We start from the raw sequence: 24,096 nt of genomic DNA on the forward strand, positions 1-24,096 counted from the left end.
CTAGCCATAGGCGGTGGCGAAAGTGTCGCGCGTGGTCCACTATCTCAAAGTCGCGCTTGGGGTCAAGATCGTGGTTGGTAGCCCAAAAATGTTCTGCAAGCGCGGACTGGTCAGTTTCGGCAAGCCGGATTGCTCTGTCGTGTTCCGTGAGGCGATCCTGGAGACGTCTCGATGTCTCACCTACGTAGCAACTGTTACAGGCCCTACAGGTGATACGGTACACTACATTGCTGCGTAAGACAGGTGTGACAGGGGTCTTCACACTGGAGACAAGTGAACGTAGGTTCCTACCTGGTAATTGTACACATTTTATGTTGTAACTTCTCAGGATCTTCGAGATACGTCCTGACACTCCTGGATAGTACGGAATGTAGGCGGATGATATGCCGACTTGCTTCGGAGGTCTTGGGTTGGAAGTAAGCTCTTGTGCCTGTAACAAGCATCTGTTTAGTACATGGGATGGATAACCGCATCTGGTTAAGTCCGCCTTCACACGGGAGATCTCGTTACGTCTAATTGTGTCGGTGCTGGAATGGCTCCAGGCCCTGGAGAACAGGGTGCGGGCAGTGCTATTGAGATGGCTTGGAGCGTGGCCGGACCCGTAGTTGGTGAATTGACCGCACCACATGGGTTTGCGGTATACTGAGGTCTCTAGATGTGGGCCTACGCGATGCACTAGCACGTCCAGAAACGGGAGCGAACCGTCCACCTCTGATTCTACGGTAAACTTGATGAAATTGGATAGAGAGTTGAGGTATTCTAGTAGTACCGTTTCAGAACCACGTGGTATTATGGTAAAAATATCGTCGACATATCTACACCACGTTGTAATAGGTGTAGGTGGGTTCTGGTGTATCTGCTTCTCCAGATCTTCCATGGCGATGTTAGCTACTACGGAACTGACAGGGGCACCCATAGCAGTGCCATGTACTTGTTTGTAGAGTGAGTCTTCAAAGGTGAAGATGCTGCTAGAGAGGCATAGGTTGAGGGCGGTACAGATGTCATCAGTGGATAGTGACGTCCTTGCTACTATGTTAGCTACTACGCGATGTTAGCTACTACGGAACTGACAGGGGCACCCATAGCAGTGCCATGTACTTGTTTGTAGAGTGAGTCTTCAAAGGTGAAGATGCTGCTAGAGAGGCATAGGTTGAGGGCGGTACAGATGTCATCAGTGGATAGTGACGTCCTGGATTGGAGGCTTAAGTCGCTCTCAAGGAGCCTTCTGGCGCAGTGCACGGCCTGTTGGACGGGAATCGAGGTGAATAAAGAAACCACGTCAAATGATGCCATGACAGAGTTATCAGGGATTGAAATGTCCTTAATGGTGTTAATGAATTCACTGCTGTTTTTAACGGTGTGAGATGTATTACCTATAAGAGGCGAGAGGAGGCTCGCGATGTGTTTGGACAGTTCATACGTTGGGGCACTGCAGCAAGACACTATAGGTCTGAGAGGAATACCCGGTTTATGGATCTTTGGTAATCCGTAGAATTGTGGTAGTTGACAGCCAGTACCACGCAGAAGATGGTGAGTCGCGGTCGGGATCTTCTTATCTTTAAGCCATGCGTGGACAAGTTTATTAACATTTGCTTCCAGACGTTTCAAGACTTTAACGGGAGGATCAGGTAGAGGTTCATATACGTTAGGATCGAGTAATAGGGCCAAGGCTTTCTCTCGGTAGGCTGATCGGTCCAGCACAACAGTCCGGCGCCCTTTATCCGCAGGAAGTACAACGATGGAGTTGTCTTTTCTTATAGATGACAGGGCGGCACGTTGGCGGTGGTTGAGGTTTGAGCACGTTTTTCGAGTGTTGCGGAGGACTGCGGCAGTCTTGAATCGGATCTCGTTGGCAGTTTCTTCGGGAAGGTTGGTAATACTGGCTTCTATGCCCATAGCGAGCTGTGTGATGGGAGGTTTCGATGGTATAACGGCGAATTTCATACCGTTTGATAAAACACTCAGCTGCTCGTTGGACAGTTGTTTGTTACTTAGATTCAAGACGAAAGAAGTCGTGTCGTCTGAACGAGTGTTCGTCTTTAAGGAGTTAGTTTCTATGCTCAAGTTTATGAACTTGCGCTGTTGGCGTAAACGGTAGGTATCCGAGGTCTGACTAGCCCGATGGCAGATGGTATGTATAAGGTTTGTAAATACAATAGGCGAGACCTTACCTTGTATATGTTGTAACAGTCTGGACTTGTTGTAGTCAGCGTTCCTGATTTCATGGTGGAGATGGGATATCCATAAATTTAACGTGCGCAGGCTGAAGTTAAAGCAGGCACGATCCATATGAGAGTTGTGGAACGGGGCTTTGTATCGGAACCCTTTAGGTATAATTCGATTGCTTTTGCATCTGTGGGCGAAGCGTAAATGTTGCCTGTAGCGAGCTATTGAGAGGAAGCATTTTTGCAACTGTGCACAATCGTTGTAGGTATTATGGCCATAAAGTGATCGAATAGTGACAAATGGGCCTGGAGTACTGGGGTCCATAGTTTAACAGATATTTATTTAAAGTATACCCAGTAAAATAAAATAAAATAAAATATTTCCAGAAGCTTTCGGAACTCGTGTCCCTTTCTCAACTGACAGAATTTTTAAATACATTACAAGCAAACTGTGGCACGTTACTCATTCGTCATTGTTGTAGCACGGACGTGTGCTGCCTTGCGCCAGTGATCATCCATCAATAAAACGGTTGTCTCCAGGATTGGATGTATACGCATGCCTTTCTGGCGATTTAATGCCTTAGGGTTGTTCATTATGTTTAGTGACTCTAGCCATAGGCGGTGGCGAAAGTGTCGCGCGTGGTCCACTATCTCAAAGTCGCGCTTGGGGTCAAGATCGTGGTTGGTAGCCCAAAAATGTTCTGCAAGCGCGGACTGGTCAGTTTCGGCAAGCCGGATTGCTCTGTCGTGTTCCGTGAGGCGATCCTGGAGACGTCTCGATGTCTCACCTACGTAGCAACTGTTACAGGCCCTACAGGTGATACGGTACACTACATTGCTGCGTAAGACAGGTGTGACAGGGGTCTTCACACTGGAGACAAGTGAACGTAGGTTCCTACCTGGTAATTGTACACATTTTATGTTGTAACTTCTCAGGATCTTCGAGATACGTCCTGACACTCCTGGATAGTACGGAATGTAGGCGGATGATATGCCGACTTGCTTCGGAGGTCTTGGGTTGGAAGTAAGCTCTTGTGCCTGTAACAAGCATCTGTTTAGTACATGGGATGGATAACCGCATCTGGTTAAGTCCGCCTTCACACGGGAGATCTCGTTACGTCTAATTGTGTCGGTGCTGGAATGGCTCCAGGCCCTGGAGAACAGGGTGCGGGCAGTGCTATTGAGATGGCTTGGAGCGTGGCCGGACCCGTAGTTGGTGAATTGACCGCACCACATGGGTTTGCGGTATACTGAGGTCTCTAGATGTGGGCCTACGCGATGCACTAGCACGTCCAGAAACGGGAGCGAACCGTCCACCTCTGATTCTACGGTAAACTTGATGAAATTGGATAGAGAGTTGAGGTATTCTAGTAGTACCGTTTCAGAACCACGTGGTATTATGGTAAAAATATCGTCGACATATCTACACCACGTTGTAATAGGTGTAGGTGGGTTCTGGTGTATCTGCTTCTCCAGATCTTCCATGGCGATGTTAGCTACTACGGAACTGACAGGGGCACCCATTATTACCCTGGAGTACCCCAGTACTCCAGGCCCATTTGTCACTATTCGATCACTTTATGGCCATAATACCTACAACGATTGTGCACAGTTGCAAAAATGCTTCCTCTCAATAGCTCGCTACAGGCAACATTTACGCTTCGCCCACAGATGCAAAAGCAATCGAATTATACCTAAAGGGTTCCGATACAAAGCCCCGTTCCACAACTCTCATATGGATCGTGCCTGCTTTAACTTCAGCCTGCGCACGTTAAATTTATGGATATCCCATCTCCACCATGAAATCAGGAACGCTGACTACAACAAGTCCAGACTGTTACAACATATACAAGGTAAGGTCTCGCCTATTGTATTTACAAACCTTATACATACCATCTGCCATCGGGCTAGTCAGACCTCGGATACCTACCGTTTACGCCAACAGCGCAAGTTCATAAACTTGAGCATAGAAACTAACTCCTTAAAGACGAACACTCGTTCAGACGACACGACTTCTTTCGTCTTGAATCTAAGTAACAAACAACTGTCCAACGAGCAGCTGAGTGTTTTATCAAACGGTATGAAATTCGCCGTTATACCATCGAAACCTCCCATCACACAGCTCGCTATGGGCATAGAAGCCAGTATTACCAACCTTCCCGAAGAAACTGCCAACGAGATCCGATTCAAGACTGCCGCAGTCCTCCGCAACACTCGAAAAACGTGCTCAAACCTCAACCACCGCCAACGTGCCGCCCTGTCATCTATAAGAAAAGACAACTCCATCGTTGTACTTCCTGCGGATAAAGGGCGCCGGACTGTTGTGCTGGACCGATCAGCCTACCGAGAGAAAGCCTTGGCCCTATTACTCGATCCTAACGTATATGAACCTCTACCTGATCCTCCCGTTAAAGTCTTGAAACGTCTGGAAGCAAATGTTAATAAACTTGTCCACGCATGGCTTAAAGATAAGAAGATCCCGACCGCGACTCACCATCTTCTGCGTGGTACTGGCTGTCAACTACCACAATTCTACGGATTACCAAAGATCCATAAACCGGGTATTCCTCTCAGACCTATAGTGTCTTGCTGCAGTGCCCCAACGTATGAACTGTCCAAACACATCGCGAGCCTCCTCTCGCCTCTTATAGGTAATACATCTCACACCGTTAAAAACAGCAGTGAATTCATTAACACCATTAAGGACATTTCAATCCCTGATAACTCTGTCATGGCATCATTTGACGTGGTTTCTTTATTCACCTCGATTCCCGTCCAACAGGCCGTGCACTGCGCCAGAAGGCTCCTTGAGAGCGACTTAAGCCTCCAATCCAGGACGTCACTATCCACTGATGACATCTGTACCGCCCTCAACCTATGCCTCTCTAGCAGCATCTTCACCTTTGAAGACTCACTCTACAAACAAGTACATGGCACTGCTATGGGTGCCCCTGTCAGTTCCGTAGTAGCTAACATCGCCATGGAAGATCTGGAGAAGCAGATACACCAGAACCCACCTACACCTATTACAACGTGGTGTAGATATGTCGACGATATTTTTACCATAATACCACGTGGTTCTGAAACGGTACTACTAGAATACCTCAACTCTCTATCCAATTTCATCAAGTTTACCGTAGAATCAGAGGTGGACGGTTCGCTCCCGTTTCTGGACGTGCTAGTGCATCGCGTAGGCCCACATCTAGAGACCTCAGTATACCGCAAACCCATGTGGTGCGGTCAATTCACCAACTACGGGTCCGGCCATGCTCCAAGCCATCTCAATAGCACTGCCCGCACCCTGTTCTCCAGGGCCTGGAGCCATTCCAGCACCGACACAATTAGACGTAACGAGATCTCCCGTGTGAAGGCGGACTTAACCAGATGCGGTTATCCATCCCATGTACTAAACAGATGCTTGTTACAGGCACAAGAGCTTACTTCCAACCCAAGACCTCCGAAGCAAGTCGGCATATCATCCGCCTACATTCCGTACTATCCAGGAGTGTCAGGACGTATCTCGAAGATCCTGAGAAGTTACAACATAAAATGTGTACAATTACCAGGTAGGAACCTACGTTCACTTGTCTCCAGTGTGAAGACCCCTGTCACACCTGTCTTACGCAGCAATGTAGTGTACCGTATCACCTGTAGGGCCTGTAACAGTTGCTACGTAGGTGAGACATCGAGACGTCTCCAGGATCGCCTCACGGAACACGACAGAGCAATCCGGCTTGCCGAAACTGACCAGTCCGCGCTTGCAGAACATTTTTGGGCTACCAACCACGATCTTGACCCCAAGCGCGACTTTGAGATAGTGGACCACGCGCGACACTTTCGCCACCGCCTATGGCTAGAGTCACTAAACATAATGAACAACCCTAAGGCATTAAATCGCCAGAAAGGCATGCGTATACATCCAATCCTGGAGACAACCGTTTTATTGATGGATGATCACTGGCGCAAGGCAGCACACGTCCGTGCTACAACAATGACGAATGAGTAACGTGCCACAGTTTGCTTGTAATGTATTTAAAAATTCTGTCAGTTGAGAAAGGGACACGAGTTCCGAAAGCTTCTGGAAATATTTTATTTTATTTTATTTTACTGGGTATACTTTAAATAAATATCTGTTAAACTATGGACCCCAGTACTCCAGGCCCATTTGTCACAATACAACCTATGGATCAAGGAGTTATACTCAGCTCTAAACATTTATATCAAAGAAAACAAACAGTTTTTTGTTTTTGAAAATTCTGATAAGAGGAGAAAAAGACAGTGACCAATAGTAAAATTTATAATGTAAACATACAATTTACAACTGGACCGAAAAGTGAAATAAAGTTAAGAAAAGTACAGTAATAAATGCTTTAGAAAATCTATTATATGATGATGATGTTCTTATTTATTTAAATGGAATAAAAAATAAAGAGTGTCACAATGTGTTGCAAAAAAGATATTTGGTGATGCAAGAACAGCAACAGAAGTAGATAAAATTACAACAGCATTTCAACAGGAGAAAAACAAAGGCAAAAATTTTCTCAATACTCTTATTAAATTTTCTGATTCTGACAAGGAATTATTTGAAAAATATTTCTATTCTTTTAAGAGAAATGAAGAATATTATCATGAAATGTAATACATTACTCAGAACATTTCCAATTTCTTCATAAAAGATAATATGATTGAGGTAAGACGTGTGCACATCGATTAAATTTATAGTAATTAACTTTTAAGACAATTAAAATTTTTATTGTTTAAAAAAATCATATTATTTGTGTTCTGTTTGTTTTAAACCCTTTTTTATTTCAGTTTGTTTTAAATATACATTTTTGCAAAGTTTTCTTTTTATCATATGTGTTCCAATACTATCTAAATTAGCATGTGTTGTTGATTTTGAATAAATTTGCTGAACAAAGCCCAAATTAATGAAGTTCTGGTGTAATTAAAATTGCTGAATTGTTGGTTAATTTGGAAAAGCTTTGAAGCAGTTGCAATTTGTTTGAAAAAGCATTAAAGGATATGCCCTGGGAAGCATGCACTGTGAGTTACATTGGGCAGAAAATCTGATTGAAGAGTAGTGCAAAGTTGTTTTTTGTTGGGCCTTTCAATATTTGTTATTTGAAATATAACTGTATTTCCTATAACATCAAGAACGATGTGATATGAAGAATGTTTTTTTTCCCTCTCATCTGGAGAAGTAATCTTGCTTCACACACATAGCAGTATGAATTTATGTTTTAGGTTTCTAAAATTTCACTGTTAATATCGATTTATCTATAGTTCATCCTTTATATTTGGCCTAATGACAGGATTCCATAGTAGAATACAGACACATTAATTGCAGATTAGTATTTGGAATGCCACAAATCTGTGCTTTTTACATTCACAACTGCAACTGTCAGTATCCAATAAATTATATATTTGTTGCACGCATGTGCGCACACACGCAAGTAAAGCGTTTTTATTTCTTACTTTATTAAAAAAACTTGCTGTTTTCTAGGCCACCGTAACTGAATGGTCAAATACGAGCATACAGTAATACATAATATGCATGAGTTGGCCATGGTACCAGCCAGAATGACTGCTAAATATGATGCTGTTCTTCTATTCTCTCGTGAACTCCTCTAATTCTATGTAGCTCTTCTGGAGTATAAACAGAAAATTTCTTTTCATGCCTGGTGTAGACAAGTGGTCCAATGCAGGAATTCAAGACCTTACCATGGTTCCAGCTTTTGTGACTGCTAAATACAGTTAATTATTGCATTTAAAAAAAAAAATTATTATTTGTAAACTGCTTATTGCAGTGAGCAGTTTCATGCTTATCATCATGTCACGTCATGTCATGCCATGCCATGCCATGTTTATAGCAAATCAGCATAGAGCAAAACGCATTATAACAAGGGCCTGCTGTATCCCTATTCAGAGCTCTCTGTGGCTCTGAGTGGTGAGTGGAGTGCCACCAAAATCAGTATGTGGACTGTTCAAGGCACGGGAAGGGGGATCCCGTGAAGAGGGGGAATTCGTTGCAAAATCTGCTGATGGGGGATAGTATGTCCTTGTGCAGGAGGAGGGACATGACAAAGTACCAACAGATAAATAACTAAGACAAACCTTAATGAAATTGCAAATTTTTGTTTGTGCTCTTTGCAAAAAAATAGAAAGAAACTGAATTGCACTAAAGTTTTAAATCCAAACTAAAAAATACTTGACTGCATGATAGGTTGAGGCAGACTGAGATAGAACCAAAGCGAGTCGGCAGACCTGCAGTTTAGTGTCCCGAGCCACGTTCAGCTCGCAAGTCACTGCCTGCTCTTATCTGAGAAACCGCTATTTGAACACGTTTTCAGAAAGAATAAAAAAAACAATTTCCTGAATTTGACACCAAAGAGAGCAAAAACTTTTCATAAATCTGAGTTAATTTAATTTTCCCAGCAGCAGAGAGCTATAAAGGCACAACGCGAACACCGCAAGCATATTCTGTAAGTTTACTGTTAACAATACATTTCACTCTGCCTGATTGTGCTTTAATTGAGAAGTTCATGCAGAGTTCATGCAAAATTCATGCAGAGTGGCTGCTGAAATGCAGCAACCACTCTACATGAATTCAGATGCTGTAAGAACTTATGTCAAGGTCCTTTATGAGCTGCAGCAGTTAGAAGGATAATTAACAAATCTGAGGAAACTGGTTCCTTTGTTGTTAAGCCTGGAAGAGGAAGGAAGCCTGTTTCACCTCAGGTAGCAGAGGAAGTGTTTCAATGGTATCATCAACCAATCCATGGATACAGCTGCTGGAACTAGTAGCAGTGCACGGGGAGTAGCGAGGCAATTGGATGTCCCATATTCCACTGTGTGGAAAATTCTTCAGAAACTAATTCACTATTATCCATACAAGATCAGTCGCTAGCAGCAGCTGCAAAGAGATGATCCTGAAAAACGAATGCCATTTGCTCTAATGTTTTTGGCCAGAGTGGAAATGGATGATGCCTGGCTATGGAACATTCTTTGGGGAGATGAAGCCCAGTTTTATCGCGATGGGGTATCAACACTCAAAACTGTCAAATATGGGCTTTAGAAGCACCGCATGCTATTCAACAAATCCCATTGCATTCGTCAAAAATCACTATCTGTTGTGATGTGGCTTAAAATTCCATCCTAGGGCCATACTTTTTTAAGAAATTGTGCCCAGCAGGAGCAGCCACCTATTCCATTACAGCACAAAGATATCATCACATGCTGAGCAGTTCTCCTCCTCCTCCTCATAACGCACGACCAGTACAGCAGCTTCTCCGGCATCACTTTACTGCAGAAAGAGTCATTAGTCATTTGTTTTCCATTGCATGGCCACCATGTTCACATGACCTTACACCGTGTGATTTTTGACTGTGGGGGTCACTTCAAGGCCAATCTATCGAGGAAGTATCCCTAACCTGGGTGTCTTAAAGGAAAATGTAACGCAGCATGTGCGAAACATTATCCAGAGATGTTGCATTCTGCAGCATCTGTGAGCTGCAGAATACAAGCAAGTTGTGAGCACACTGTGCATCGAATGCAATTTCTGGTCCAGAATAATGGTAATCACATTAAAAACCAACTCCACCATCAGTGACATCATCGACCACTGGGAGTAAACTGTGAGTGAGTTTAGAGCTATGAAACCATTTCCTCTGGCAGTTTAGTTCAGTTTCTTTCTGTTTTTTTGCAGGGAGCACAGGTAAAAATTTGTAGTTTCATTAAGGTTTGTCAATGCCGAAAAAAAGTTGCGAGTTATGGTTAAATTTGAAAGTGTCTGCAATTCTGTTCAGACACAATAGGAAGGAGTATATGATGTGAGCCTTGTCAATCAGTTCAGCCCTGAAGAGATTGTGCAAGACACATGGGGTAGAATTTTTTTCAGCATGGTCTGTGATTGCTAACAGGAGAGACTGCTTCAACAACCTTGGGCACACCCAGGGTTCTGAATTGGATATCATTATTCTTCTCTTTCTTGGTGATTCCCTTCTACTTCTGACTCTTGTTTTCTTTCTTTCTCTCTCTCTTGGGCTAATTCAGAATTTTCTTTCTTTTTTTGGCTGGTGCAGCATAAGCCTCAGGCTTTCTTGCACCATATGGCTGCTAATAATAATAATGTCAGATTATGAACAGAATGTTTTTTTACATCTCTCTCTCTCTCTCTCTCTCTCTCTCTCTCTCTATACATAATGAAACATGATGATGAACAAGTCCTAAAACTATACCTGGGAGAGAGGCTCTTTCAGGTTCAGAGTTAGTGAACCAAGTATGCCATTCATCGGGATTCTGGTCAAATGAAACTGTAATATCTTGAAAACGGGGCAACTTTTCCAATTCAGTTATATTATCCCAGGAAGATGCAGAAAGCCATTTAGCACAAGGATTGTCGGGTTGAGTTTGACGATCTATTACCTATAAATATAACATTAATGTAAATATATAAAATTTTATATAAATTCATATATCACATTGATCGATTAGAATTGATTCATTGATTTGCTTAAATGAATGCATGGTAGGACAGCAAGTTTCTAAATCATTTCCCATTATTCCCATATCAGTGGGAATATAACATTATTCCCATTGATATGAGAATAATGTTATTTTCGAAAACATGTATTCAGAAAAAATAATGAGAGTTTACAAGCATGTAATTTTCTGTCCTGTTTATTTTAGTGCATAGAAACAGAGCATAATTTAGTGTCCTATGTATTTAGTAATTTCTAAGCCTTCAGCTTGTAGCCAAGAATGAATCCAGCTATGGACATATGTGTCTTCACTCCATCCATGTTTATGTAAAGCAAATTAACGGTGACTGTGAGAACTGGATTATATATTGGTATGCTATTACTGGATGGATCAAGAAACACAGTAAATTAGCATTAGTTGAGGAATATGAGGCAAGAAAGAAGCTTACACAGCATCAGCCAAAAAAAAAAAAAACAAAAAAAACAAAACCCATCCCATTTCACCCATCCATTCACTCCAAATTGCCTGTCTAGCTCAGCCTTAAATTTCTTTAAGATATCAACTTCCACAACAAGTATTTTGATTTTCAACTTAAAAAGTATTTTGATAATGTACAACAGTATCAAAAGCCTTTCTAAGATCCAAATATATGATATCAAAATTATTCCCTGCATCCAGTTGCTTTGTAACCACATCATAGTATCCAATAAAATTGGTCAGACAAGACTTGCCCTTAACAAACCCATGCTGTGTCTGAATTGTAACTGAAGTTTTGTTTAGATAATCCTGCAGTGCTTCTTTAACCAGCGCCTCCATGAATTTCCCTGGAACAGAAGTTAAACTAACAGGTCTATAATTACTGTGTCACCCTTTGATTCTCCTTTATGAATTGGGGTCACATTTGCACATCTCCAGTACATGGGTACTTCCCTTGAGTCCAAGGAAGCTCTCTTGATTATGGCTAAGGGTTTGCTTACTTCCTTTGCTGCCTCCTTTAATATAACTGGTAGATCCCATCCGTAGCAGGTGCCTTTCTTATGTTTAGTTTCAACAATTTCTCCTCCACTTTCCTCTCCATTAGTACAAAATCATCTAACTCACTGCCAGTGTTTAGTTCACCTCTGGCATTCCCCTCCATACATTCATGTGTGAATGTAGAGCTCATTTAGTTTGCTAGCCACCTGAGCAGGATAATCAACAGTTGAACCATCGATATCCAGTAGACCAAACTGATTCATCCCATTCCTTCTAGAGTTTACATATCTGAAAATCTCTTTGATGTTTTTCTTTGCATCCTTTGCCAAAGATTTCTCATAATCTGCCTTTACCTGGCTAACCTCCTTTGTGACTTGGTTACAGACCAGCTTATATCTATTGTAGGCTTCCATGTCACCCATTAATTTATATGTATCATGCATTTTTCTTCTCTGCCACATGTCTCATTAGTTCATCTGACATCCATTTAGGCCTAAACCTAAGAACAATATTTCTTAGTTGGTATGTAAAGCGCAGTAGCTTCCAAAATTAATTCTTTGAATGCCTCCCATTTTGAATTTGCTGTTGGTAACACCATCAGTTGATCCCGCTGTATAGAATTTAAATACTGTCTCAGACCACCATAGTCGTCTTTATGAAAGCAAAAACCCTTCCCTTTACCGCTAATGGTATTTACTTCTTTGAGTAAATCCCACTTCAGCACATTATGATCACTGCTACCTAGTGGTTCCTCTATCTGCAGATTCTTAATGCATGAAGAATCACTACTGATAATCAGATCAAGAGCATTACTCTCTCTAGTTGCCTCCTGAACATGCTGATGTAGAAAACAATCATCCAATAAATCCACAAAAGCCTTGACAGTGTGTGAGTGACCAACCCACAAATTCCAGTCAATATCCGGGAAATTAAAATCCTCCATTATAACACTGATTTACTGGCCCACTCTATATCCGTGTACAGTTTTTTATTATACTCATCAGTCATTAGGCCTATAACGCACTCCTACTCTCAATTTTGATTTCCCAGTGCTTATGTCACACCAAACTGACTCGACACTGCACTGTCCAGCAATGTCGAATAGCTGCACTTCCTTGGATTTTATGTGTTTCTTAACTAATAGCACAATCCCCTCCTCCCTTCCTATCTTGTCTATCCTTACACATTCTACTCCCCAAATTCCAGTTCTACATTCCTTATATCTGTGTGACACCATGTCTCTGATATCCCAACACTATCTGCCTTTGGTGTTTTTACCAACACCTCAAATTCATCAAATTTATTTACCAAACTCCTAGCATTGGTGTACACACAAGTAAACATGCACCTGTTCCTATTCTTAGCTACCCTAATACAACCCATGTGTTGCCTTGTACCGCAATGACTCCCAGCAGTCTCTGAAATCCCCTGCACTTTTTTTTCCAGGCTGCTGCTCATTCCAATAGCAGTGCAAGAATCACTTTCACCTCTGCCAGCAGCTACTGGAAATCTATTATTCCATGTATTCTCTCAAGCTAGCAGTTTTTTGACCCATCTAACTCTGCCTCGATAGCATCAGCAAATATTCTTGCACCCTTTCTATTTAAGTGTATCCCATCCCTGTAGAAGCAGTCTCTCCTGTTAAGAAGCACAGACCAGGCTAAAAAAATTCTACCCCATCGAATCTCTCCAGGGCTGAATTGATCAACGAAGCTCTCATCATATACTCCCTCCTATCGAGTCTGGGCAGAATTGCAGACACTTTCAAATTCAACCCTAATTCACAGCTTTTTTTTCAACAGTGACCTGTACTTGTTAAGTAATTCCACCGGCCTCCTACTCTTAACATAATTAGTGCCAACGTGTACAACAATAACACCTTTGTCCCTTTAAAAGATGGTATCTGCTCAGGTATAGTCCTGTGATGAAATACCTGACCACATATCAATATTTACTTCACCTGACATCAGATTTTGCATTTTTGCTATTACTGTTTTCGACCTATAACTAAATGTGCCCACCAATATCTGATGATTGCTTTACTACCTTTTATTTTATTTTTTTTATTTATTATTATTATTTTTTTTATTATTTGTTTAATCATTTGGTATTAATCATTTTACTTTACAGTTCCCTCACCTCTAATTGGCTCTGAAATTCATCCCATAATTGTCTTAATTCATCATAATCTCTAGGATATTAACAATCTTTCACCTTTTACAAACTTACAATACTTTTTTTTTCTACTATCTCTACCTTTCTAGTCCTTGGCTCTGTGTACTTTTCAACTCCATCTGTGCAAACTTTATCAGACTTATCCATTCTTACATACTTATATATATATATATATATATATATATATATGCAGTATTAGTATTAGTAATGACCACACGCCCATGGCTTATGCTACACCAGCCAAAAAAAAAAATAAATAAATAAAAAAAATAAAATAAAAAATAATAATAAAATAAAATAAAAAATAATAATAAAATAAAATAACAAAAATACATAAAATAAAATAAAAAATACATAAAATAAAATAACAAATTATACATAAAATAAATTAATAAGAATAAAAACAAATTAATAATAATAAGAAAATAAAAAAATAATAATAATAAAAATTAGTAAGAGAAAAGGAAAAGGAAATGGATAACCTATGCATTTCCCTAGACTGTCAGCCTCTACCACCCATGTAGGTAACCTATTCCAGTAATTTATAACTTGCTGGCTAAAATAAAACTTCCTGCAATCCAGTCTAAACACCTCCACCCACCCCGTAACTTGAAATTATGGCCCCAAGTTATAGAATCATTTATAACCGTGAAAATTTCATCTTTACTCATTTTCTGTGTGTGTGTGTGTGTGTGTGTGTGTGTGTGTGTGTGTGTGTGTGTGTGTGTGTGTGTGTGTGTGTGTGTGCGTGTATAAAGTGTGCTGTTTATTCATTAATATAACACGAAATATTAACATTATCATATATTGTTTGCATACCTGTTACCTGTAATGAACATGTTCCATGTGTTCAAATAAAATTTTTGTTTTTAGTAGCCATTTTGATTACATGAAAAACATTTTTTATTGCAAATAGTTTCTGACATATGGACTCGAACTTTGCTTTTTTTAAATATAATTGGTATTTTGGGAGTTTGATTGTTGGGATTTTCGGATTGTCGGAATTTTGATGTGCGACACCAACATCTCTGATGTCCCAACGATATCTGCCTTTGATGTCTTGGCCAGCACTTCAAATTCATCAAATTTATTTACTATACTCATAGCATTGGTGTACATGCAAGTATACATGCACCTGTTCTTACTGTTAGTTATCCTAACAAAGTCAACAACTAGCTCCCGTGGAACCAGCAGATTTTACTTGGGGATTGTGCTGTGTTGCCTGCTGATCAAGTGCAAGCTCTGGTGTTAATGTGGGCAGATGAAAACTTGATGGGCCCCAAATTTAAATCCTTTGAGGGCATACAGCCTGTTCTTGGTTTTAAAAATTGGTCAGAACCAATTTTTCTATTGCATACAACTGACAGGTTAAACATCGCCCTACATGAAGTAAAATCAAGTGCCATCAATAAACCAAAATTTTCAACACAGTAAGTATGATTTGTATAAAATATGTCTCCATTTTATATAACAATATATGTAATTATTGCGAAACCAATTTTATGTTTAGTGTGCATTTTTGTAATGATTTGGTGAAACTCACTTAACAGTAAGAATACATGCAAAAATAAAAATTTTTAGAAACACTTCTTATATTAATTTTTATATGTATGCCTCAATAATGAAAAATAGAAGACTATACCTATAATTCATATAAACAATGTTATTGTGGGGACAGAGAAATAGTTATTTTCTACTGTAAATGCTAATATATGAATGCATACTTACCACTCCTCCTTTAAGGAAAAAATTATACTCATCCATGTTTATTTTTCCAGCAGCTTCCAAAAGTTTTGCACACATGTGGAAAGACAGCAATAATTTATGTCTTTCAAACAGAGCCCGGCAAGCAAACCTATATAAATGAGATCAACAAACTTGTAAAGTTCTTCAATGATTTATCTTATAACTTTCAAAATGAGAGAGAGAGAGAGAGAGAGAGATTCAACTTCGTTTATGACTAGCAAATTAATTTTGCTAATAAGGTTATTTTGTGATACGTTCCATAAAACTTGGAAGACCACATGTAAGCGATGAAACAGTGGAAAATGTTAGGACCCCTTTTGACTGGAGTCTCTGAGTTCATTCTCATGTGGCTGCTCTTGGGGTTAACCTCATCATGATTTTGATGCTGAACGGTAAAAGAGAAAGGCGCTTTCTCATTAGCCCTACAGCAGTAATGCTTTTGCATCCCATTTGGTTTCTCCACTTCAAGTTTAAATATTAAAATACCTATTAGAATTATATCAGTGTGAATTTTAATATGTACTGCCTCAGCATTTTCTTTAATTTTGGCATGTGTCACTAATTATTTTTTAATTGAAAAAGTATGACTAAAAAATAAATGTTAAAACTTTTTTTTTTTTTTTGTGTTGGATTTTGCCCTTCACTCCATGACATTGTACATGTTATTTTATTTTATTCAGGAGCATTAGCAACAACTAAGGCCATGTTGCTCCGGGGATATGTGGTGATCATTCCCTGACCTTTCCGCATCCTCCGTATTTGGTGGTCACGGGCTTGAACCCCAGTCTAATCAAGATTGGGGTTCAATCTGGGCTTGAACCCCAGTCTAATCAAGAAGAACCCCAGTCTAATCGTGTGCTACGCTCTGCTGCTCCTGCCCACCTGGCTACGGAGGTGCCCATTATATATGTGAAGTGAAATTGTTGGGAAATATATATTTTTAATAATAATACTGCTATTACCAAAGACTTTTAACAAGTGAGGGCACATATTAGGTGATATTATTAAATTAAAAATGAAATTAGTTACTTTAGGATGAATTGTGGACAAACACAGTAGTTTTTACATTTGTAGTGACTAAACTTTGCCTTTACATTTGTAGAGACTAAACTTTGCCTTTACATTTGTAGAGACTAAACTTTGCCCACAGTATTGTTCTCAGAAACAATACTGTGGGCAAATATTGGTCCCAAGCAGTAATGACAGAAAAATATAACACAGAATGGTGTTATTTTCACAAAAGTTTTAAGTTAAAGCTGATGTTTTGAATACTGTTTTGCCTTCTAAGCTGGGGGTGCCTAAGTGCTGGCTTAGAAAACCACATTGACTGGCCTACATAAGGCATATAGCCTGAACTGCTTTTATCTGAAGACATTATTTATTATTAATATAAAATATAGTTTCAGAATAAAAAACAGAATTAGAAAGTGGACCATTTTAAATTATTTCTTACCTTTCTTTGACAAAATGTGGCAAAGAAAGGCAATATGCAATTGAATAACAAACAATGCAACAAAAAAACTGATTTTAGGACTTTTTATTGCACCCACTGCTCTTCGTGGACTAATGTTATTAGTGGAGTCCCACAGGGTTCGGTGTTAGGTCCATTGTTGTTTTGTATATTTATCAATGATATTGATAAATATACAACTGTTGGCAGGGTTGTTAATGACAGTAATGGCAGTGTGCTACTGCAACAGGATCTAGATAATTTGGGCAGATGGGCTAAGAAGTGGTAACTGAAGTTTAACCTTGACAAATGCAAAATAATGCATATTGGTAGAAGTAATCCCAGAGAAACGTACCAACTGCGTGGTGCTACACTTAGGGTGGTAGAAAATGAAAGAGACCTGGGAGTAATTGTCCAGTCAGATATGAAGTTTTCTGAGCAATGCAGACACGCTGCCAGGGCAGGTCATGGGGTTTTGTCAATGATATATAGGAATTTGGCTAGCAGGGAGAAGGCGGTGATTGTCCCTCTGTATAAGGCAATGGTCAGGCCACGCCTTGAGTACTGCATACAGGTCTGGAGGCCTCATTTTAGGAAGGATATAGATTTACTTGAGTGTGTACAGAGAGGGGCAACAAGATTGGTGAGGGGAATGAAGGGATCCTCTTACCAAGAGAGGCTTAAGTTCTGCAAATTGCAGTGGCTGGAGACTAGGCACCTGCGCAGTGATCTGATTGAGGTGTATAAAGCCTTGAATGGGTTGAGCATGTTGAATTCTGATGGGATCCGTCCACTTGTTCAGATTACGAACCTAAGGGGGCACAAATTCAAATTAAGAAAAGACAGATGCAGAATTGATGTGCGGAAATTTGCCTTTAGCCAGCAGGTGGTTAACTGCTGGAACAAACTTCCATCTGTCGTTGTGGAAGTTGACAGGTTAAATAAATTTAAGGAGGAATTGGACAGGCATTTGGAGGGAATGGTGTGATTTTTTTTTTTTTTTTTTTGGCTGATGCTGCATAAGCTCATACACTTTCTTTCTTGCATCACATGCCACTACTACTACTACTACTACTACTACTATTAACGGCATGACCACTCAAGCTTGAACTTTGCTCAGTACACTCAGAGAAAGTACATTCATTAGTCCTCTAATTAATTTAAATTCTATCTCTTAGGAGAGAGGGTTGTGGTGGGGAGTCTTACCAAAGAGATGTGAACCTTCAAGGGGAGGATAGATGTCACTGGATTTCTCTTTCTGTTGGCTTCTATAAGTGCAATGTCCACAAAACATTCAAACAAATCAAACATTTTGTCCAAGTCATTGGAGAAAATGTTTGATTTTATAGCTTTGTGTTTCATATAAATGACAGTGTCCATAAAGTATTGATTTTTTTTTTTTTTCATACGTTTTTAAATTATGATTTTCAAATTAGGATAGTCCTTTCACTTTACATTGTAAGTGAATGAGTGCAGAGCCAGTTCATGCTTTATTTTGTTTAATATAAGTTTTTTAAAGAGTATTTTCAAAGCTTTTGTTTTGACATTCTAACTGAAATAAAATTAAATTTCTTTGAAAAATTCTATTCAGTTAGTAATATCATTACCAAAAATAGCAGGATTGACCGTCAAAAGTTAATTTGTCTAACGAAAAAGCCAAGAAATGAAAACATAAAACAAATATCTGTCTGTTTCTTGAATGTGATATGTTATTTTTACAGTTTAGATATGCTAACTAGAAAAAAGTATAAAACTATTTGTTTTATGAATAAAATATTTTATTTTTAGAATGATCACCACTTAAGACAGGCCTGGGAAACTTTTTGTTGGTTGAGGGCTATGCAAGACTTTCAAGGCATGACTGCAGGCTGCAGTCCTAATTTTCCATCAAATTCCATAATTAAACATCAAATATATCTGTAAATAAATAAAATATGATACATTCTTTATTAAATTATAGTAAATTAGTGTAATATATTATTAATTATTTTCCTATTTCACTTTCACCTGTCAGCAAACTACTGGGAGCTCAGCAGACCGTAAAAAAACAAAACAAAAAGGGCCCCAATATGTAAGATTTCAATGTAAGTAATAAAATTATATAAATTTTAATTCATTTAAAACTGTAGGCAAAAAATGTAGGAAAAAATATTTGTAATGACCAAATTTTAGTGAGAAGTTTGGGATTGCAATTTTTTTTACCAAATTTTCATTATTTGGGGGGAATCATATGTTGAAACACGCAAATTATTTTCGAGATGTATGTCAGTCAATCTTGATCTTGTTTTTTACTTTACTTTCATTCAAGAAAATAGTTATTCACAGTTAAACATCCAAGAATTCTTTTTAGGAAATTCTACAATTTTTGGAAAGTCTACTACTGGGAGATTTGCATAAAATTGCAATAAAGAACAATCATGAAATTTCTGTCTCAGAAGTTCTTAAGTTCGATTAATTCCATCTGAAGTGCCTTTCTCACCAACTCAAAATGTACATTAAATGGATTTGGAGAAAAAAAAAAAAAAAGGTTTAAATCTGCTTATTTTGTCGTGAATCATTAAATCTTGAACTAAATTCTTTGTCAATGCATAGCAAACATATTCAAACATCTTGTGATTGGCAAATGTAAGGAAATGGTAAGTGTCACCACTCCTATGCTGCCTTTTCCAAATCTGAATTTTATTTTGAAAGGCTTTGATGTGAGTATATACTATACAGTTCATGAATTCATTGCTTTTCTGGTTGCAATTTCGAATTCAGATTATTTAAGTGGAATGTAATGCCAACGAGAAATGCAAGATCGTGAATCCAGTAACTACTTTTAAGTTCTGGGACAATTTCGCCTTTCATTTCCACTGGTACAAATTTATTCTCTAAGGCTGTAAAATCGTTGTAGCATTTTTCCTTTACTAAACCAATGAACCTCACAGTAGTATACAAGACTTCCATATTTAGTCTCAAGCTCTTTGAGAAACTGTTTAAATTGGCGATGATTGAGTGCTTATGATTTTATAAAATTTATGCTTGAAACAACTATATGCATAATATATTTTCAAATGTAACTGACCTTCCACATAAATTCTCCTGATGAATTAATTATGCAGTGAAATATGGTAAATTCTTTCTCCACTAAGTTGAGAGAAGTTCGAAGCTAATTTGGATTTATTGTGGAAACTAAGCTGATCTTATGCCCAACCATTGCAGGTACCCTGTCTGTTGTCACACTTATAAGCTTATCAAAAGAGAGGTTAACCTTTTTAATTGCTAATTTTAATTCTTCAATGATATCATTTTCTGTAACAGTATCTTTTAGTGTTTGAAGAAAGCATTTCTTCTGTAACACTGAAAGCATTATCAACTCCACGTATAAAAATTCCAAGTTGAGCTGAATCTGATACATCCATACTTTCATTGATAGTCACCAAAAATGAATGAAATTCTGAAGACTGTTTTGCTAAGTGTCTTCTAAATCAGCTGCAATTTCTTCAACATGCCTCATTATAGTTCTGTGAGTATAAGTTGATGTTCTCAAAATTTTTCATGTTTTCTGGTCATAAGAAAGCATTCTTTCACCATATGCATTGTTTTTGGAATGCCTGGCAACTTTTCCACTAACAATATAACTAGCATACACAATTTTATTGGAAACTTTACGTCTATTAAAAATAAGTATATCCAGCTTTCCTTTTGTTGCATTAAATTTTCTACTTGGAGTTTTCTGTTCTATCCTTAAAATTTATCATATGCAGAAAGCTTGGTAGTGCTTAACATTATATTCTTTACATGCACAGATAGAGTCTGAACACATTAGACACAATGGTTTCTTTTTTGCAGAAACAAAAAAGTACTGATGAATCCACCTTTTCTGAAATGATCTCACTTCATCTGTTAGATTTTTTTTTTGAATAAAAGCATTATGGAAGATTATTAAAAAAAGAAAAATTATAAACTTAAATTTTTGCAGCATTGAAATAACACCCACTAAAAGAGAAAGAAAATGACCAACTGTCCACCTGAAAGCACCATAGCACTCCTTGTTGCCATGTCTGTTGCAGATTTTCCAAGTTGTGACTGGAAAATATAAATACTAAATTTTTAAAAAATTATTACCAAATGGAGTACTTCATTACCAAATACTGTACTATATATATATGCAGTGAAAATACTATGAGCTTTCAAACTAGCTTTTCGAGGTTGTAAAACTTTAACTCAGATTTTGCAGAAAGCCTGTTGAGATGAACTAACTGCTGGTGTTTTTATCCAAGGGTACCATAAACTGACTGATGCAATTCAATGCTGCAATGTAAAAGATACATGTCTTACTTAAATTCAATTATAAAAATTAATATATGCATTAGAAATGACCTGAAGTTTTAACAATTTACAAAAAATAAACAAAATCATTCAGGGCATATAAACATAAAAACTGGATTTCAATAAAAAAAATAAAAATTTCTAATTTCTTGCATTCCTATATGTAATATAATTTGAAATCTGAACCCTCATTGTTTTTTACTTCAAAATGTTCCAAAATATTAATTTGGAGTAGATCTAATTAATGAAAAATCAATTTAACTGTAATAGAAATAGAGGCATGTGATGCAAGAAAGCAAGTGTATGAGCTTATGTAGCATCAGCCAAATAAAAAAAACAAAAATTCACACAACCATTCCCTCTAAACGTTTGTCCAGTTATTCCTTGAATTTATTTAAAATATCAACTTCCACAGCGACAGATGGAAGTTTGTTCTAGCAATTAACCACCCGATGGCTAAAGGCAAATTTCTGCACATCTATTCTACAACTGTCTTTCTTCAATTTGAATTTATGCCCACTTAGGTCCGTAATCTGAGCAAGTAGAAGAATCCCATCAGAATTCAGCATGCTCAACCCATTCAAGGCCTCAATCAGATCACCTCACAGGTGCCTAGTCTCCTGTAGATCTTCTTGAGAGAACACAATTTAAACTTAAAGCACTTGAACCGTATAGTTTTAGCAGAAATTCGGCAGCGAGAGAAAACGTGTGTCCGAACATGAAGGCACATTGGCATTGAGCATACGTGCTACATACAAGCACAACACTATCATATATATATATATGAATTTAAAAAAAACTCACATAAATTCATTAAATCTACCCAGAATGTCACATAAAGTCACCTGGTGATCCAGTATGTTTAGTTCTTCAAGTTCAAATCATTGGCGAATGGTAAATCCATGATATCAGCACTATAATCACTTTTATAACCAGAGCACATAGAAACGTGACCATGGTCGAAAGCTCCTCGTATAAAGTCTAAAGTGTGTTTAGGGTCAAACGGCACCAGGGGTTTCCCCCATCTCCACATAGTTTACATTGTGGGTGAACCAGTTGACTGGAAAAGCCACAGATTTAAAAGTGTATGGACTTTGTATATGTGTGATGCCTTGTACCGTTGTTCATCTGGTCATTTAGCCGCTGGGCCCCTACTGAGGCCCAACGTTGCCCCACTTACATCCCGTGGAGGCAGACCAGGAACTCAGTTTCACTCTTTTCACTCTGGCAAGTCCTGACGCTTAATTTCCTGAGATTTCGGTGGCTAGGACTTAAAAAAAAAAAAAAAAAAAAAAAAAAAAAAGAGAGAAGAAAGAAATTCGTCGACGTAGGGATAGAATCGCTTAGTTTTGCTAGGCCAAGTTATGGGCGTAAGGTAATTTAGACGTTAAGTTTTTGGTGTGTAGGGCTTTCGCTAGAGTATAGGTAGAGAGGGGGGGAGGCAGAAGACTGTCGGAGGAGAAAGGTAGAAATATGGGACCAATAGAGTAAGAAACCCCAGTTTTCAGTGGGGCATGCCCCTGCCCCACCAGAGTAGAAGACATAGGGTGGAGGAGGGGAAGGACGAAAACGTCCCCCCCAAGGAAGAAGGTGTAAAGGTGAAGGGGGCTAGAATGCCCTCATCAGATTGCCATATGGCTATTGGCAGCTACCGCTGCATTTCTCTTTTCAAGTTTCTTCACTCATGGGGCAAGCTCTGCCCTTGTGCTTGTGTCCCTCCTCTTTAGTTTCAGCCCTTACATTGTCCTGGCTGGTGTCTCAATAGTGGTACTTGATGTCAGTCACTGTAAATGGTGATTAATGTCCTTGGCCAGACGAAGAGGTCTTGTGCGAATTGGGATAATGCTCTATATTCATCCTCAGTATCTATGAAATGAGATTCCAATACTTTTAGTAGGTATCTTATTTTTGTTATAAGTATCCTTCTGAGGTCTTCATCTTGTGGGCATTCATACACTAGGTGATTCCAGCTTTCTGTCTCACCACACGTACAGTTGGGGTCCTCAGTGAGTCTGAATCCATGCAGCTTCTCATTGTAGGGTGAGTGTACTGTTATTAGAGATGTCAAATGATAACCTGGGAAGTACCAGGTCAGCTCTTCTGGGTAGATTTTCTGGAGGTCTGGTAGATATCTACTGGTTATCTCACCCTTGGTGGTCTCCGTCCATCTTCTCTGCCATAATTTTAGCAGCTGGGTCTGTAGTCTAGTTTTTACTGTTTTTAGGTTGTTCACTGGGTCAGTTGTGTAGTCCAGATGTGTGGCCACTATTCCTCTGGACAGCACGTATAGCAGACCTGTGCAAATGACCTCCAGGTCCAAAGGAAGAGGTCCAGTGAGAACCTGCAGTGCTGGGGTACTCATTGTACTACACGCATGCGTCGTAGTTAAAAGAATGGTCCTTTGGATCATGTCCAGAATTCTTCTATTCACTGGCAATGCAGTTTTTGGGAACCAAATTGCTGAGGCATAAGTAATTGCTGGGAGAAACGTTGTCTTGTAATATAGCGTTGGGGTTCTTTTTTTGAGTCCCCAATTTTTCTTAGTAACTCTGGCTACCAGTGCAGAATAGCTCCTGATTTTTTTCTTATGTACTTTACGTGCGGCTGGAACGAGAGGTTATTGTCCAAGACCTCACCTAGGTACTTAAGTTAGTTAGCATTAGCCAAAGGAAAAAAAAAAAAAAAAAAACCCACTTCCGCTTCACCCCTCCGTTCATTCGAAATACCTGTCCAGCTGATCCTTAAATTTATTTAGGCAATCAACTTCCACGACAAGGGATGGAAGTCTGT

General features: G+C 39.0%; 1 protein-coding gene across 1 annotated transcript in view; it reads right to left on the bottom strand.

The window, feature by feature from the left end:
• The window catches only part of kl-2 (dynein heavy chain 2, axonemal kl-2), a 1,174,416-nt gene that overhangs the window by 159,092 nt on the left and 991,228 nt on the right, over nt 1-24,096 (bottom strand). Inside the window, exons 65-66 of the mRNA XM_090369487.1 lie at nt 15,525-15,651; nt 10,403-10,589 (exon numbers count right to left, since the gene is read on the bottom strand). Coding sequence (XP_090225613.1) covers nt 10,403-10,589; nt 15,525-15,651 — 314 coding nt within the window. The remainder of the gene's footprint in view (nt 1-10,402; nt 10,590-15,524; nt 15,652-24,096) is intronic.

Source organism: Mastigoproctus giganteus, chromosome 1 (genome assembly GCF_048544385.1).
Source record: "Mastigoproctus giganteus isolate SK-2022 chromosome 1, ASM4854438v1, whole genome shotgun sequence".
In the NCBI taxonomy this organism is placed as follows: Eukaryota; Metazoa; Arthropoda; class Arachnida; order Uropygi; family Thelyphonidae; genus Mastigoproctus; species Mastigoproctus giganteus.